The following is an 18477-nucleotide window of genomic DNA, read 5'->3' as shown; positions in this document are numbered from 1 at the left end:
GCAAAAAACTCAACTTACTAGAATTCAGTGAAGATACTATAGTCTACTGAAACAGGAATTAAAAAAAAAAATCTTTAATTGAAGAAGGTGAATGTAAATAATTAATAATAAATAATAGAAATTTTAACACACTGCAGTAACTATAAAAAAAAATCTGCTCCAATAGAAGGGGAACCTATAAAAATACAAAATAATAATTAAAAGAAACCCCACATTTGGTATGCTTAGCCTAAAAATACCACAGAATTAATTCTAACAAAGACAACCTCTTAATATCCTGCTTGCTCTGACATCACTAGATCTTTCAGAGGAACTATTAAAACATCTTAAGAAAACCACCACTTATGTATAAGTAATTCAATACCTTAGACGATGGGCAGCTAGCTATTTAGCACCTGATCCTAATAAAAGGCTACTTGTTCCAATTCTACTGGTGAGAGTTATTCTGGAAGAAAACGAAATTGGCTTTAAGGGAAAAGGGTTGCAGTTGCATGTATTAAATAAGAAAACTCCTAAGAGAAGGGGAGAAAAATAGTAAAGAAGAGGTTGCTAAGAAAACTGTAGGAAAGCTAGTTCCTCAAGATCTATGTATTGGTTAAGAAAAGATACTCAGAAAAGAATTAGCAGTGAGTATCTACAGTTACAGATACTAAGAGTAACGCGCTTAAATAGCCTGTGTATCACTACCACAAATCTGGTTGACAGCCTTCCTGTATTTTACTGACATACACATAAAACATAGCTGAGCCTCCATATAACCAAGGAAGAATATGTTAAGGGTTGTTGCTGCAGGCTGTATTTGCTTGAAAGGGTTTATGCAGGAAATAAAAGATCCCTCCGTTTCTGATGAAAGAGAATAACGCTTAAAAAAAAAAATTCTTATAAGAGAAATAAGTTATTTCATCAATCGATAAACTGCATGTTCTATTATGGAACTAAACTTTGAATGGCATCCATGTCATATAATATATAGCTACTTTTTAAACAACTTTTTGCTTAATGTCTCTTCAAATATAGATTAGTATGCAGAAAATTGATCTATAAAATCATATTTCTCTTTATGAACTGTTATGAAAAAACATAACAGGCTTTGGACATAGAAAGGTCTTTGGATAGTCTACAGGAAGTGTAGCCAAATTATGTACAGATGTTACTGTCAGATAAAAAAACAAAAAAACAAAGTATAAAGCTATTTGGAGGGAATCTGAAAAGGAAACAATACCCGGCTGATAGTTACAGTAGGAGAAATCTCTATAGTAGTATAAATGGGATGAGCTTTAAAGAAGCTGGGCTCCCAGTTGCCATAGACCTTGGTGCCTTACTATTCAAGCTAGTGCTTTGAGTCATGTAGGCATACTGCAATAATTGCTGCTACTGGAAGGGAGCAAGTGATACCAACAGAGAGAGGGCATTTACCGAAGGAAAAGCTGAGGGTGACTAAGACCAGGTAATTGTCCTTTGCTGAGGTTGTTCAGGATCTACACATCTCCTGCAGAAACTCCTTTCTGAAACGATCTTTGTTATTGAACAGGGTGGTTGTAGAGGAATCTAATTTGTTTCCTTAGGAAGAAACCCTTAGGCTGCAGTGTCATAATGTCTCTTCTGCCCTGCAAAGCAGAGAGCATCAGAAAACAGCACACAACAGGGGAGCTAGCAGAGGTTACACAGCAGCTTCTGGAGACTCTTTGGGCTCTGGCTCATTCTGAATATACCCCTAGAACTGGAAATAAGAATGCTGCTTCTTTAAAAAAAAAACAACACAAAAACCAAACAAACCTGATGCAGTTTTTATAATCTTTAACCAAAGATCAAATGGGTGTTAACTATGTCTGTAATACATGCTTTATATTTCATCCTTTAAAAAAAAATCATGATTGTATTGACTGACTATACCATATCAGTTTGCTTGTTGCCCTAAAACTTCGACTTGCTGCTAAAATATTACGCTTATTTACAGGAAACTTTGCTGGTGGAACTAGCCCCTTCTCCTTCTCACAGCTCAAGTATGAAAACATTGGGAGAAAATAAGGTTTCATGTGTTTGACTTTTATTTAAAAATAAAAATAAATGTGAACCTTTATATCCTCACCGCAAGAAGAAACAGAAAGATCAGAACCCATGCTTCAGTAGATGCCATGACAGAAACCAGCACTGAAACTCTGCCCTTTGGTTTGATTTCCAATTGATTAAAAAAAAATAAGAGATGCTTCCGGCAAATACCCTTCCAATACATGCTGTTAGATGAGGCCATAACCACAACATCAACACATCCAAATATACTCCTTACATATGAGTGTTCTTGGCATCGGAAACATTGCACCTGAAATAAAAAGTCATTGCAGAGTATTGCCAAATTCTGGTGAATAGTAAAAGCAAAAAAGGCAACATAATTTCCAGGGTTATTTTTGTACTTATACCAACTTTGTCACAGTAACCAAATGCGTGTGTGCATCAAAGAATAGCTTTTTACCATTGCCAATACTGCCGCCCACCTCCTTGCTTTTTTTCCTGGTGCTGTCTTTGCCCATCTGCTTCACCATCCACTGCCAGTGGCTGTGGCCGTCTTCTTCCAAAAGGCGTCCTCGGGGGACAGAGCAGTAAGGTTTTAACTGGTCCATGAAGACTTTGCTTTTAGCAAATAAAAATCTATTTGTCTTTCCTTAGCTTCTTGGAACATCTGGAGAGTATGCTGTTTCTGGCAAGGTTGAGAGCTCATAGGTAAAAGGGGCAAAAAAATTATGCCAAGGTAGGAGAAGAGCTACAAGGATCTTACTTCAGAAGGAGAATTGGAGGAAACGGAGAAGAAAGGAGCATTTATCTTCATAGCTCACAGACAGTTGCAAAGGCAGCATTTTAGCTGCTCACATCACTGAGTTTATTCAGGTTTGAACAGTTTTATCTGGCTTTACAACTTCCAGCCTTCATTGTGCTGCTGTGTAAGTCATATTTTTCTTCCGGCCAAACCATAGAGTGTGCATGTCTTTTAAAGATCCTGTTCTTTAAAAATAAGTCTTAAGGTAACCTTCTCTTCTTCCGAGGTATCTTCAGATCAGGCAAATGCCCGAGCTGTTTGCAGAGGCTATGGGCAGGACACAGACAGAGAGAAAGATGTGCTAGGACAACCACAGCAGGTAGAGCAGGGCAAAAATAGGTGCTATCGGAATAGGTAGGTCTCGGATTATGCATATTACTCACACAATCAGATAACCAGCCTTAGTACTAAATTATTTTTATTTTTACAGATGAGTTGGCTTTATGTGTGAAATGACAAAGCCTGGGTTTTTTTCTAATCAAAGTTCCACACATAGAAGAGCTGGTAACCACAAATAATGAAGCTCATTTTCACAAGATGTCAGTGAAATCTTCAGATCAAAAGATTAGTAAGATTGAAAAAAATTACCTGATATTCATAAATCTGGAAAATTTATTAGCCATAAAGTGGCCAGTGCCAGGAAACTGTACCCCTGCCTCAAGGACTGAACCAACTGGAAACTACTAGCTCTAGCGCAAAGTGCAGTTATCTCACATCTGTTCTAACAGGAGGTTGCTTTTACCTCGTTTGAAGACAGTAACTTTGACAAAGACTAATTTTGGAAACAGGAAGCTACAGGGCCCTGATCTGACGTGGCAATTCCAGTGAGATAACTAGGCTTTCTCTGTTAGTTCTGCAATCCTGGAAAAAATAAATGGTTTGGTATGATGTGATTAAATAGAGAAGTGTGCAGTACTCTGAGGAGTACCGATCCTTGTTCTTTTTGTCAAGAGAGCAGCTTCTTAGACGATGCTTAACAACAGCTCTAAACACTGTTAAAGGATATCCTTTGAGCAACATAAATAATTTCCTGTGTTGTGCACATAGCGTTAATGACTAGATCCATACTGCTGGTGTTCAGCCATCTCCAGGAAAGCAAGGCTCCATCACACGGAACGGTTACTTGGGAAGACGAATGCCATCACTCCAAACATCCCCCCCTTCCTTCTTCTTCCCCCAGCTTTATATGCTGAGCATGACGTCATATGGTATGGAATATCCCTTTGGTCAGTTGGGGTCAGCTGTCCCAGCTGTGTCCCCTCCCAGCTTCTTGTGCACCCCCAGCCTCCTCGCTGGTGGGGTGGGGTGAGAGGCAGAAAAGGCCTTGGCTCTGTGTAAGCACTGCTCAGCAGTAATGAAAACATCCCTGTGTTATCAACACTGTTTCCAGCACAAATCCAAAACATAACTCCGTACTAGCTACTGTGAAGAAAATTAACTCTAACACAGCCAAAACCAGCAAGACTACATAAATGTTAATGACTGGAAAAAACACCTCTTGCTGCTCCAGGCCTCCTGTCTACAGTCCTCAATGGATTCTCCAGTACTACTCCTGCAAAACTCAGATATTTTAAAGGAAAAGCTTAACCTTAATTTAAAACGCAGCATAATTTTGAGATTAAGTGTGTTTAAGTTTATTACTACAATTAAACTCTTTATTGCCTCAGGTTAAATCTAAAAATTACTTGATAGGCACTGTCAAGGAGGAAAAAAATATTACCATCAACTTATGAACTGGTGACAGTGATTTACAAACTCTGTGACTTTCCACTCTTCCAGCTGGCAAGGTCCTACAAATGCTGGAGAAGACGCATAGTCCTCTCTGAGGAAGGTTTAGGCCTACGACCAGTGAATCCCAGTCAGCCACACATCTCCAGTTACCTTCTAAATCACATGCTGTACATCACCGAACTACTTATTATCCAGTCAATAATAGGCACATACTTGGCAAGTGGAAAACCAGGATTTGGGAGAGGTGTTTTTGTCATACCTGCCCCTGAGCAGAGCTCAGCACAACTGCGCCGACACGGCTCCCACCACAACCCCCGGCAGCAGCAGCGCTTCAGGCTGCCACGACAGCACCCAGGGGACCGGCCGGCCCTCAACCGAAAGCGTCCGATACAGGACACGAAACGGCCGTTAGAAAAGGACTTGTAAGAAAACTGGATCTTTAACATCCATCTTCCCGCACCAGCAAAATTAGTTAAGGAAACTCAGTGCCGTACTGCGCATGGGATTGCATTTGTACCTGTCAGCCGTGGGCCCAGTGTGGCATCGCTTGCAAATCCAAGACTCAAAGCTATTTTACCGATTTTTTATCCGACCAGAGAAAAAGCAAGCTGGTTACGGGCGAGATTATTAGGTGTCCTGGCGTGTTTAGTATTGGGTAACTTTCCCCGAGGAAAAGCAGGAAAAGGGAGTGCCTGGGTGAAGGGAGGCAGGGGCGTGCCTCTCTGCTATTAAAACCTGTGGCCAGTGTTTAAGCCCCGGAGCTCATTCCGTCTAGAAAACGGGGCCTCCTTTGGGGGCTTGTTGGTCCGGTGCCCCCTTTTTTCGCAGGGAGCGATCAGGGCTAGGCAGCATCAACCCGCACGCCCCGAAGCCTTGCTCCTTCTCCAGCTCACCGGAGCCGGGAGGACCCGGTCCGGCCCACACGGGAAACCCGGCTCCCGGCCTCAGCGCGACGCCTCCAGCCCGCCGGGAAACGGGGCTCCGCCACCGCCCGTCCTCCCCGGAGGCGCGGTGCGGCAATGGCGCGTAACGGCCACCCAACCGCCGCGCCCTGAGGAGAGCCGCGCCCCGCCAGCCCGAGGAGAGGCCCACAGCCGGGCGGGCTCCGCGCCCCCCCCGCCCCCTCCGCAGCGCTGTCAGGCCGGGCGCTGGGCCGCCGCCGCGGCGGGCAGGAGGGGTCGGTTCCGCCCCGCGAGGAGCAGCCCCGGCGGGCCGGGCCGCCCTCGCCCTCCTCCTCCCCCCGCGGCGGGGGGGGGACAGCGCGGCGGCCTGGGCGTGTTCGGCGCGGCGCACCCAGCCCTGGCGGGCGGTGCGGTGCGGGGCGGTGCCGCCCTCCGGCCAGGCGGGAGCGGCTGCGGCGGGTGCCGGGAGCGGCTGTCAGGGAGCGGGCGGCGTGCGTGGGGAGGGCAACCATGCGGCGCTGGAGGCTCCTTCCCTTGGTGGTGCTCCTCGCCGTCCTGGTCCCCGTCAAAGGTGAGGAGGGGCGGGCGGCGGGCAGCGGTCCTGCCGCGGACCCCCGCTGCCCCGCCGGGCTTGGGGAGGGACCGCTCTCCCGCCCTCCGTCCCCGGGGCGGGGGGCAGAGCGCTGCCGCTCGGCATGGGGGGGGGGGGTCGGCGGGGCGGCCCCGGGGACGAGAGGCGCCCGGGAGGGAGCCGGGCGGGTCCCCGGGCCCCGGCTGCCCGCGTCCGTCCGGGACAGGGAAACGGGGCTGTCTCCCTCCAGCCCTTTTTTGGGTTGTTTTTGTGGTGTGTTTTTTTTTTTTCCCTTTTAACTAACTGGAAAAGTGTTCCTGAGCTCTCTGCCCGCCCCCCGCACTGGCAACCCTATCTTGTTTTTAATCTCTTCGATGAATACGTGGTACTCGCCCCAGTAGGGCCCTTGGGTGCGGGAGGGTCCGTGAAGAAGGCTTGGAGGGGGGTTTCGGGGCGGCGGGGAGCTCTGTTGGAGCTCAGCTTCCATTTTAGGAAAGAAAGCGGAGTTACGGCAATTCCAGGGCATGAGATAGTTAGTTACCAAAAAGTCCGCCGTCACACGATAGCCTTTTAAAAAAAATTTATTCTGGCAAAACTGCAGGGTAAAACACACCAGTGTATTTTCTGAGAAGTTTCTCACGGCTTCAGTGTGTGTCAGGGACGACTTTCTTGAACCCTGATCAAAACGGTGTGTATGTAATACCACGTTGGTATTTGGTATAAGGAAACAGTTTGGGCGGGGAAGAAAAGTAGCAAAGTTCCAAATACCAAGTTTTTTTCAGGAGGAAGACTCCTAAACTGGAATATGCAGTGCAAACTGTCATTTCCCATTTATATGACTTATTTCTAAGAAAGTTGTTTTTCTTTTTTTTTTTTTTGGCTATCTTAATAAGCATACTCTGTGCTATGCCTAGGTATTTTCTTTCGGGTGCTTCGTAAAAGTAACACTTCAAAAATCTCTCTCTCTTCACTGTAAAAGAGAAGGAAAAATACTGTTCCTAGTTTTGACTGGAAGCTGTAGATACTTCATGCAGGATGCCAGATAAGCAGTTTGGCGTCAAGCCTGTTTGAATTCAGTTTTTCTGGTGTGGCCTTACTGTGGTCTCAGCTGCTAGGTTAGCAAAGCTCAGCTCTTGGAAAAATAGTATAATTTTGCAGTAACCACCTTTAAGACTGAGAGATGATTCAGGCTGCTAACATTTAGATATCATTTCCACTACTTATGTGGAAAACTTGTTCTTCTACCTCTGCAAGCAGTCCTCACGGTCATGGACAGCAAGATCTTTGGTGTGATGCTCTTAAGATGTGGAAGTATTTGGAGTCACTCAAAAATAGTCTTTCTGAACTTTCTGCCAAGAAGTTTGGAGGTGAAGAGAGTCTGTCCGGTTTCTGCTTCACCTCAGGGAAGGTGCACAAAGACTGCCTTCAGGGGTTTTGTTTTGAATTCTGAGGAAAATGATGCTACATTTTTAACAGATTGCTCTTTAAAAGCTGGTTAATTTATCTGGGTACTGGTTAATGCCGATAATACGAACCAAGTAGATAGGTTATAATTAGCTTGGACACTTTTTCCTTAAACAAAATGTGTAAGAATTCAAGAGCTGTTGAGAATGTCAGCCTGGGGAGGGTGGGGCCCTTCAGGGGAATTTCAGATTTCTGGTGGTGCAATCTTAAATTAAAATAAAGACAAAACCTGAATTACGTACTTTTGAAAATTTTAAATTCACTGTTGGTAGGCTATCTGTAGTCTGAATTTGTAGAACTGCTATAAAAAGTTAAGCAGTTCATCTGTTGTGCGACGGTTTGGAGGTGACTGGTTTCACTGGGACTGCTTGCTTTCACAATTCAAGCGGACCAGTCTGTGCGTCAGGACTGAGAACTTCTTGCGGGATCATCCATTTTAGGCACGTGAAAGCTGTTAGTGTTAAACCAATATTCAGCATATCGTGAGGATTTGAATGTATTATTAAGCAAGGGTGAACTTTGTTATTTGAGCTTGCTTAGAAAAAGAGCTTGCAGTTTTAACCTCAAAACTGGTATTCCAGTGTTGTCTCATTTGCCAAGTATAAGCGCTGCAAGTCGGGCAAAGCTGGAATTTAGATATCATGGGGCTGGATCCAGAGGAAGGTCGAATGTGAGTTTTTGTATCACCAGTTTCTATAGGCAGTCTAACAGCTTGCCCCTGCTGAGGGGTGGGGTCTTTCCATTTCTCTCGTCTGTGTTTGGTCTGGTGCCCATCGGGGCCTGTACTGAGATGATTCAGCTTGATAAATCGGCAAGTGACTAATCTGGTGCACTGAGTTTGCTCTGCAGAGTGTTTGATGGCTGTCGGAACCAGCGCAAGGCAGTGGCAGGGCCGAGCATCGCGGAGTGGAAGTGAGGTGGGGGCAGATGAGGAGAGGGCGGGAGCCTTCCTGCTTTGGCTGGCTGTGAGGTGTGAGACCGGCTCAGCCATCTTACATTTGCAAAACCACCAGGTTAGCCCAGCGTCTAATTTCAGGCATCTGGTTGTTAAAATACAACAAAAAAAGTATTAGGCAGCAGATCTTCTGTACAATTTATATGAAGAGCACAGCAGAAGGAGACTTAAACAAAAAAATCCATATGTGATGAGCAGCAGAAAACTGCTGCACGCAGACACAAGGCTCAAAATTTTCCCTTATCTGCTGTAGAAAGATCAAGGCATAAAAAGCTGTCTGCTTACTGAGGATCTCGAGTTTGGACTCAGGAGCATACGCTTTAAGTATCCTTTGCAAGAATTGAGTAGAGCTTGCTGGTTGAAACACAGTTGCCACAAGAAACAGTTGTGGTAGTGAACACCGGGAGGTGAGCAAAATACACGCTGGAAGCTGAGTTATCTATGTTGTAAGATCAGTAGCCTAAGGTAAATTACAAGTGGAGATCCCTTATTCGTAAGGCTGCTGTAATTACAGGGCTATGAGCAAAGGGAAGGAAACACTTGTGCCCCTGACTTCATGTTGAGGCAAGTCAGTGTTGAGAAAAATGACTAGTTGGATGAAAGACGGTGAAATGAGCCTGTCTGTAATGTAGTAGATGGAGCTTTCAGCTGGGGCACGGAGGTGGCGCAGGGACTCCTGCAGACTGATCTCTGCTTTGTGGACTCTGGAGTTTTTTGCCTTTTAAATCTGATTTTAAAAAAACAAAAACCAAAACCAAAAAAACAACCACACAACTTTCAGTTGAACAATTTTTGTAGCAGTGTTAGTGTGCGTACATGGCAGCATGAACTTGAAAAGTGCAGCACGTTTCTCCATCTTTCTGTTTCCTCTAATTTGAAATGGGTAAGAGGGTTTTTTTTTAATGTGTTGTTATTTATATAAAATGGCCACTGCACTGCTACATCAAAATGACATCACTGCAACAATCCTTAAGCTTTCTGTAGTTACAGTGATTTAACTTGGCAAGAGTTAAGCGTGACTCAGACTACTGCCATCCAGCCAAGACCAATTTCAATATTTTCCTGATGTTATCTGGTGCATGTGATGGGGTCGCCTGCACTTGAGAAAGGACTCTGCTTTAACTCTTGCTGTCTTGAACCTCTCACTGCAATCAACTTGTATTTTATCAGGTGACAGCTGTGTTAGTGAAATGCAGTAATAATAGTAATCTTCATCAGATAAGATCATCTTGCCGGGGCAAACCTCTTTCTTTCAGGGAAACTGCTTTTCCATGCTCTGGCATGGGAACCTATTCTTTGGAGTCTAGTAAAAGTGTTTTGAGAGAATGTTATGAGCAAAACAGTCTCAACTCGGGGAACTTCTACGTAAATTAGCTTACTGTCAGTTAACACTGTTACTTTCAACTTAAGCCAAATATCCCTACCCACCCATCTCGGCTTCCCTGGTTTTCACTGCAGGTTATGCTTAGCCCATCTCCTGCTCCTTCGGCGAGGTGACGGGCAGAACAGGAAGGTCGTATGCCTAATGGTTTCTTTCTGCTGCTCCTCCTTGCTTCCTGCTGATTTTCCTCTGCTCTTCTTTGCTTCTCGGTGTGTCTGCCCCAGTGAGGGTTGCTTATGGTCCCTCAGGGCTGTCCCTGCCCTGGTGTGGGTGGCCCTGCTGTGAGTGGCCGACAGCTGCAGTCCCTCAGGGGTGTCCTTGCCCTGATGTGGATGGCTCATAGCTGCAGTCCCTCAGGGACATATCCTGTTGGCATGGAACCTGTCCTGCCCAGAGCACATCTCCAGCCACATGTCCTCTCTGCAGTCTCTCCCTCTGCGAGTCTCTCAGACTGTCTCCTCACGTGTCTCCTGTCCCTGCTGGCTGATGCTTTTTCTTACGTGTGTTCAAGCAGGAATACTCTGTGCTCCTCTGACCAGTTGAAGGTCTGGTGTGCACCATCGGTGTCAGTGCCACCGGACATGACTGTAAGCGGCGTGGGGCAGTTCATGGCCTCTTCCCAGACAGGGCACCCTGCAGCCCTCTGCTGCTGAAACCCTGCCCAGTTCATGCCCCGTACATTCTTGAGCAACAGGTACCTAGGAACTGTTTAGACATACATCTTGTCTGCAAAGACATATGTCTTTTATCTCCAAAACACACAGCACAGTTTATGAAGTAAAATAAGATTATTTATCATATGTAACAGCACATATTTAATTTCATTATCACTTTTCCAAAGGCCACCTAGTAGGTAATTCCTGGTCCTCAAGTGATAAGGACTCCCTCCTTAGGGATTTCCATTGCTGCAGGAGGATAGACACGAACTTGTGGCTCAATTCTGGTGTCCTCAGGGCTGGCTGGTACTTTGTCACCCAGCTGAACTTGGGGTATATGGTTTTCTGCAGGGCTGCTATGACGGGTTCCTACTTTTATGTTAACTAGCTCCCCTCCGGCTTTGTAGAGGTGAGATTCCCTTTCCCTGGAGTGCAGTTTCAAGTAAGCCATTGTACCGTTCTACCTTTCCAGATGCCTGGGGATTAGAGGGAATATGAAACACGTGCTCTGCTCCACAATCTTCCCTTCATTCTTGGACAGCTGTGGTTTTGAAATGACTACTGTTATCTGAGTCTAGCCAAGGCTGCATTCCATCATGCCAACAAATAACTTTGATTCCATCTAGGGTGCTGCCTACATTTTCTTTCCAAGTAGAAAAGCTTCTAGCAACCCATTGCTAGCTTTACCACTGTGAGGACACAGCACCTGTTGGTGTTGCTGCAGAGAAGGGGGCTGATCTACTTGCCAGGCTTCTCCAAACTTTCCTTTCTCCTGTCACACGTACTGGGTCATCATTCATACTTTCCATGTGTGTCGTATTATTCCACAGATCTCACGCTGCCTAGTTGTGGCTTCCTGAGACAAGTCTAAGCTGCGTTCTCTGCCCCAGTACGTGAGCAGTAGTTTCGTGGACCTACCTGGCTAAAAATAGCTTTCCTTTGTGCTCACACCCTAAATCTATCTTGGCAAGTTGAGCTAACTGGTCACCCTGCTTATTATGGTTCTCAAATTGCCTTTGAATTTCAGATACGCGCATTAACACGATGTATTCAAGTAGATGTTTCTCGGAGTAGCTGTTGTATTACTTTCCATTCTTCTGCTGCTGAAAGTGGTTTTTCTCACTGCTGCTGGTTATCATGATTCCAATCTTTGAGCCATTTCTGCGCCACATTAGTGATCACTCAGGAGTCTGTGTATATGTATACTCAGGGCCACTGATGCTCCTGAGCATGTTCCAAGGCAGCTCCGAAGGCCATTACTTCTGCAAACTGATGGCAGCCTCTTGTCCCTTTGCAGATGGCAGCCTCCCCTGTGGAGCTGCTTGGAGCCCCGTTTCCTGCTGTGATTTTACAGGATCCATCAGTAAACAAACTCCATTGGTTATTTTCAGCATATAATTCATCATATGCTGGGGCATTTTATAGCCAGAGGATTTCAGTCTTCCTCATGTTGTTGACTTGCTGGCCACGGACTAATCAGTTCAAGTTGGGAAAGATAAAGATTACCTGTTGCCCATTACTTAGTAATTCTTCGAGAGTTTTTCCTCTAATCACCACATCATCAATGCAGTGGAAAAATTCTCTAGAGGTATGTTGCTTTAAGGTTTTGTGGATGATGCCATGGCAGATGGTAGGGCTGTGTTTCCACGCCTTGCAACAGCCAGTTCCAGACATATTGCACACCATTGCAGGTGAAGGCAATTAAGGTCTTGCTTCTTCAGCCAGAGGGACTGAAAAGAAAGCGTTTGCAACATCAGTTGTAACATACCAGCTATATTCTTTGGCCTCTGGCTCATGCAAGAGCTGCCTAGAACTAATGCTGCTAATGCAGCAGCAGCCTCATCATTCAAAGCTCTGACGTCTGTTGTTAACTGCCATTCTCCAGTATGCTTCTGGACAGGCCGAATGGGACTGTTATAAGGTAAATGTGTTTGAGAGCCCCCCTCCCCTTGTTTTTCCAGGGAATCAGTTACTAATTACTTTTAAAATCTCACCAGCAGTCCCTTAATCAGTCCAATACCTCACTCAGCAAATTATTTGGGTTGCTAAGGGAAGAACAACTGGGTCTTTCTGAGTGCATGCGAACATCGTTGGGGTCAGTAAGAGTCCTGTAGCTGGTTCCCTCCTGTACAAAGCACACTGCCTATACCAAAAGCCCAATGCCCTCCTGTCTCATCTGTCCATCTGCAGTGGTCAAGAAAGTCAAGCCCAAGGAGGGCAGGGGTAGTAGGGGCGGTGGCAACAGGTAGGGGCTACCAATCTTTTCTATTCAAACTGAGGCTCCCTTCCACTAGAGGTTGGCATGTGTCGTCTTCACTTAGTCTGTGAATCTACTCATTCATCACTGCTACACAAGGGCAATAAGGTGCATTGAGCACCAGTATCCATTAGGGCATGAAGCAAATGAGGCCAAGTGGTGCCTGGCTACCGTACCCAAACAGCCCAATAAATCTGGTTGTCTGTACCTACTGCCAGGCTAGCAGCAGGTCCCCCCCAGTGCAGTGAATTCAGATGGGTTGTCAGAACAGTATGCAGTCTGGAAGCCGGGGCAGGAGAAGGCAATGGTTGAACGAAGCTCCGACTCTGCCCTGTGCTCACAACTCCTCAGCTGGCAATGCTGCGTCTCTGAAGGGCCTTCCATTCGACTCGGTCATACCCTCTCCTTTTCCATTCAGGAGCATCTGTAAGTACCAGGATCTAGGACAGGGGCATGCAGACTTCCCATTCTTTCCAGGCATTTTTGCCCCAAGATTTACTATACTGCCAGAATCTTGGTATTATCCCTGGCCTTGCTGTGAATCCTATGGCATGCTCCCTCCAGCATGGTACACAGTAGGTTATTCCTTGGTCAACAGGGGTGCCACCGTGTTATCAGCCCCTGCTACCCAGGCCCTGCAAGTTATTCCTATACAGAGAAACAGCGTTCCAGCTTGTGTGTCTTCTCCTTTGCCTGTCTGTTTCTTACCAGCTGCCGCAGGAGGTCTCTGTGCCACCTTACAAAAGGAGATAGTGGCAGCAACAGCGCTGAGTCAGCTTTTCTGCAGACTTGGCATCAATACTGCAAAAGCTCGTGTTTGGAAAGTTGCTTGGTATCATAAAAACTAGTTTTAGTTTGCTTTTTCAAATGCTTGCAAATTCTGCCCTGGGAAAGATTTCTCTGCTTGCTGCAGGAAAGCACATTTTTCACATGTTGAAAATAAAAACTACTGCAGTGATACTCATCACAAACTCTTCTTAAATTGGTTTAGTCTCTGCATTTGATGTGACTGGGAAGCTCAAAAGAATAGGATCCAGAAGATTTTCTATGAAGAGTTCCAAAAAGTCATAAGGCAAATTCCTGTGACAGTCCAAGAACTTAGTTTTTTGTGGCATAATGCCTGTTTACAATAGGTTTTCTAAATATAGAACAGTTTTTCTAAATACAGGACAGTTCCTTTAAAATACATAATTAGCACATCAGATGCAGGCATCACTCTAACACGTTTTGGGAAAAGGATAATTTTAAAAGAAAACATTTACTTTTTAAGTCAGGTCTCATCACACAACATTATTGGCTGTATAACAAATGCAGTTGGTTTCCTTTATACAGATTTCAGTCACCTGTGAAGAGTCCACATACTATAAACATCTAAGAAATGGCATCTTTAACTGTACCTGTAAAAGAAAAACCTATTGACTGAGGTAACTGTTAATTAACTGCAGATGTTAATTGTGGTCTACTTTCCTCATAGCTTGAGTCCTGTAAAACTCCCATTGGATCTCGTTTCTTTGAAATTTTTCACAAGAAATGGTATTCATTTCTTGATGTGTGTAAAGTATCCGCAAAGTTGATTTCAGTTTGAGCCAAAGCGTTTTAATCTAGGTAAAATCAAACTTTGTTTTTAGGATAGCAGTTGTTCTTCCATCAGGTAAATGTTATGACTCAGCATACAAGTTAATCTTTCCATGAAGTAGAAGTTTTTTTCTATTAAACACCCATCAATTTCATTGGTAAAAATCAGATTTTAATTGTACAACTGTCTTTGTATGCTTTTTTGCTTAACCACAGAAAATATTGCTTGCATCTTCTCTGTTTGTGAAGAAGTCCAGTATTTTGAAGGAAAAATAAAGTGAAACATTTGTTAAACTCTGGTATTTCCAGGACAGCCAATTCTGCAAGTCTGGTTATACTTTGCAATATTGGTAGTATTACTGTTTTTGTTACTGCCACAAAAATACTACACTCCTAAACCTTTTCTATCTGGAAAAAAATGGAGTTACAGTGTTTAGACTTATATTTTACCACCACTTGTTTCTTCCCTATGATTTGGAGGAAAATACGGAACCTGTGTGAAGGGAGAAGGGGCTAGTGGTGATAGTAGTAGTAGCGTGATGTGGTGAATTAAAAATAAGTGAGGCAAATGTGTTGGGTAGGATACAGTTTTTACTAGAGCTGATACTATTGTTGGACAAAACAGACAGCTCTGGAGGCACACAAGTCCTTGCTAAATTTAGAAACAAGAAGTTTCAGGATAAGGTTTGGGGGAAGGGTCTGGGGAAGCCTATGTGGAAAGCTTTTGGATAAGGCTATCTTTCTCTATATTTCTGTCTTTATCTTTCAATCTTCTGTTTCTTCCCTCGCCTCCAGCTATCCATGCCTGTCTGTATTGTCCCTCTTTGATGCTAAAAATCTCTGCCTGCCTCTGTGTTTCTCAGTGGATGCCAGGCATCTTACGATTGAATCCCAAATTCAGTAGTTACTTCACCAACTGTTCCCTACGCTCTCCCTCCTCAAACGTTGCCAATGGTTATACAGACATTGCTCCTTCAGATCAGAGCTGTCCCTGCTTGTCTTAGCCAGCGAGTTTGCAATCTGATTTATGACATCCCTTCCCCCGCTCCTTTTCACAAAAACTTCCAGCTTTTCTTTTGCTATTTTGGCCTTCTGTAAAGGCCAGCTCCTTACTGTGCTAACTAAGCAGAGATGTGGACCTTTTTCTCCTCAAAACTTCAGGCAAGAGCTGAGATTCTTAAGCTTGTGGCTGTAGTGAGCTCATAACTTCTCTGCATCCAGACCTCTCTGACTCTCTCCTTCTCCCTTTTCCCTACCCACTGCTTCTTCTACTCCTTTCCCGTGGGTGTTGCCATCGCATCTTTGTCACAGTCTCCACTGCCAGTCCTATACCCAGGCATGGCTCCCTTCAGCTTGCAATTCTTACCTGTCCTGAGGACAATCTTTCCATCCGTTCAGATGACACCAAGCTGAGCAGTGTGCCTGGGGGACGGGATGCCATCCAGAGGGACCTGGACAAGCTCGAGAAGTGGGCCCGTGAGAACATCATGAGGTTCAACACGGCCAAGTGCAAGGTCCTGCACCTGGGTCGGGGCAACCCCCGGTATCAACACAGGCTGGGGGATGAAGGGATTGAGAGCAGCCCTGCCGAGAAGGAGTTGGGGGTACTGGTGGATGAAAAGCTGGACATGAGCCGACAAGTAAGTTTGCAGACAACACCAAGTTGGGCAGGAGTGTTGATCTGCTAGAGGGTAGGAAGGCCCTGCAGAGGGACCTGGACAGGCTGGATCCATGGGCCGAGGCCAATTGTATGAGGTTCAACAAGGCCAAGTGCCGGGTCCTGCACTTGGGTCACACCAACCCCATGCAACGCTACAGGCTTGGGCAAGAGTGGCTGGAAAGCTGCCTGGAGGAAAAGGACCTGGGGGTGCTGGTTGACAGCCGGCTGAACATGAGCCGGCAGTGTGCCCAGGTGGCCAAGAAGGCCAACGGCATCCTGGCCTGTATCAGAAACAGTGTGGCCAGCAGGAGTAAGGAGGTGATCGTGCCCCTGTACTCGGCACTGGTGAGGCCGCACCTCGAATACTGTGTTCAGTTTTGGGCCCCTCAATACAAGAAGGACATTGAGGTGCTGGAGCGTGTCCAGAGGAGAGCAATGAAGCTGGTGAAGGGCCTGGAGCACAAGTCTTATGAGGAGCGGCTGAGGGAACTGGGACTGTTTAGCCTGGAGAAGAGGAGGCTGAGGGGAGACCTCATCGCGCTCTACAATTACCTGAAAGGAGGTTGTAGCGAGGTGGGTGTTAGTCTCTTCTCCCAAATAACTAGCGATAGGACGAGAGGAAATGGCCTCAAGTTGTGCCAAGGGAGGTTTAGATTGGACATGACGAAAAATTTCTTTACTGTAAGAGTGGTCAAGCTTTGAAACAGGCTGCCCAGGGAAGTGGTTGAGTCACCATCCCTGGAAGTATTTAAAAGACGTGTAGATGAGGCACTTAGGGACATGGTTTAGTGGGCATGGTGGTGTTGAGTTGATGGTTGGACTGGATGATATTAGAGGTCTTTTCCAACCTTAATGATTCTATAATTTTATAATGTGCGCTTGCAGCCCAGAAGGCCAACCGTATCCTGGGCTGCATCAAAAGAAATGTGGCCAGCAGGTCAAGGGAGATGATTCTGCCCTTCTACTCTGCTCTGGTGAGACCCCACCTGGAGTACTGCGTCCAGCTCTGGAGCCCTCAGCACAAGAAAGACTTGGACCTGTTGGAGCGGGTCCAGAGCAGGGCCACGAAAATGATCAGAGGGATGGAACGCCTCTCCTGTGAAGAAAGGCTGAGAGAATTGGGGTTGTTCAGCCTGGAGAAGAGAAGGCTCCGGGGAGACCTTATTGCAGCCTTTCAGTACTTAAAGGGGGCTTATAAGAAAGATGGAGACAAACTTTTTAGCAGGGCCTGTTGAGACAGGACAAGGGGTAATGGTTTTAAACTAAAATGGTAGATAGATAGACTAGATAGACTAGCTATAAGGAAGAAATGTTTTACAGTGAGGGTGGTGAAACACTGGCACAGGTTGCCCAGAGAGGTGGTAGATGCCCCATCCCTGGAAACATTCAAGGTCAGGTTGGAGGGGGCTCTGAGCAACCTGATCTCGTTGAAGATGTCCCTGCCCATGGCAGGGGAGTTGGGCTAGATGACCTTTAAATGTCCCTTCCAATCCAAACTATTCTATGGTTCTATGATGCCTGTTGCTTTCCTGTGCTGTTCTACAAAATGAGTGAATTTATAGTGCAGACTAAAGTCTGGCATGTGTAATGGCTGCCTGCAAGTGATAACACTAGAATATAAAATCTGATTTGCCTTAGAAGGTGATACAGAATCAGAGTGGAGATGGTGAAGCTATTTCTTAGGGTGGACGTGGAGAATTCTTGATAAAAGTTTTTGGCTAAGTATAGCAAAATAGAAGTACTTTCACAAGATGCACTTGAACTAGAAATGCTTACGGTTTCACTGTGAACGTGTTCCAGATGTTTTGCTGAGCACATGAACACGTTGGAACTACTAAGAACGTAGCCTTGGTACAAAAGGGAAGATTTATCTTGTTCTTCAAGTAACAATAATGAAGGATAGGAAGTAAAAAAAAAAACCCACAAAACCCTTTATTTAAACAAGAAACAAAAAAACCCCCTTACCTGACAAAACCTATGCCAGATTTCTGGCTTGCCGTATATCTGTGGCTGCCACTTAGTTGGATTCTAACCAATCTATTTAGTTTTTTGTCTGTCTGGTTTGGGCAACTAAAACTAGTCACATTGACCTGGGTGCATGCAGTATCTCTGTGTGCACGGCTGTCCTTCAGAAATATTTCTTTAGGTAGTAATTTTGCATACATGATACAAAGTTAGTTGAAGTAGAAAAAATGAGTCTTCTCCTCCAGTGTTCCCCATAAGGCAGGGAAGCAGACTGCTGTCACATCACATGTCCTGTGGCTGAAGCTAGTCTGCATGTTTCCAAACCAATGCTGCTGTGGTGCAGTAGAGCACAAGCTGCAAAATCCTGGCTTGCTGAATTGTCACTTAATGCAACTCTGTCTCAATTAATCCCTAATAGTAAATACTTGCAGGAAGAAAAGTGTCACTGGTGCTACTGAAACACGTCAACATTTGAAGTTTGAGCAGAACGATAGGTTTTGTTATAAAATGAGTTGACTAGTGCCAGAACTGATTCAGACTCAAAGCAA

At 45.3% G+C, this 18477-nt stretch overlaps 1 protein-coding gene across 6 annotated transcripts in view; it reads left to right on the top strand.

The window, feature by feature from the left end:
• Positions 1-5854: 5854 nt before the first annotated feature.
• LOC142073741 (CD99 antigen-like) overlaps positions 5855-18477 on the top strand; it is a 34395-nt gene continuing 21772 nt past the window's right edge. For 3 of the 6 annotated variants that reach the window (XM_075133907.1, XM_075133915.1, XM_075133895.1), the window contains exon 1: positions 5860-6016. In XM_075133907.1, coding sequence (XP_074990008.1) covers positions 5956-6016 — 61 coding nt within the window. In that variant the 5' untranslated portion in view covers positions 5860-5955. Of the gene's footprint in view, positions 6017-18477 lie in introns of all 6 variants that reach the window. The other 3 variants (XM_075133926.1, XM_075133900.1, XM_075133887.1) reach the window with 3 other exon arrangements.

Source organism: Calonectris borealis, chromosome 1 (assembly GCF_964195595.1).
Source record: "Calonectris borealis chromosome 1, bCalBor7.hap1.2, whole genome shotgun sequence".
NCBI classification, from domain to species: domain Eukaryota; kingdom Metazoa; phylum Chordata; class Aves; order Procellariiformes; family Procellariidae; genus Calonectris; species Calonectris borealis.
The sequence above is the reverse complement of the archived record's forward strand: the minus strand, read 5'-3'. Positions and strand labels throughout refer to the sequence as shown.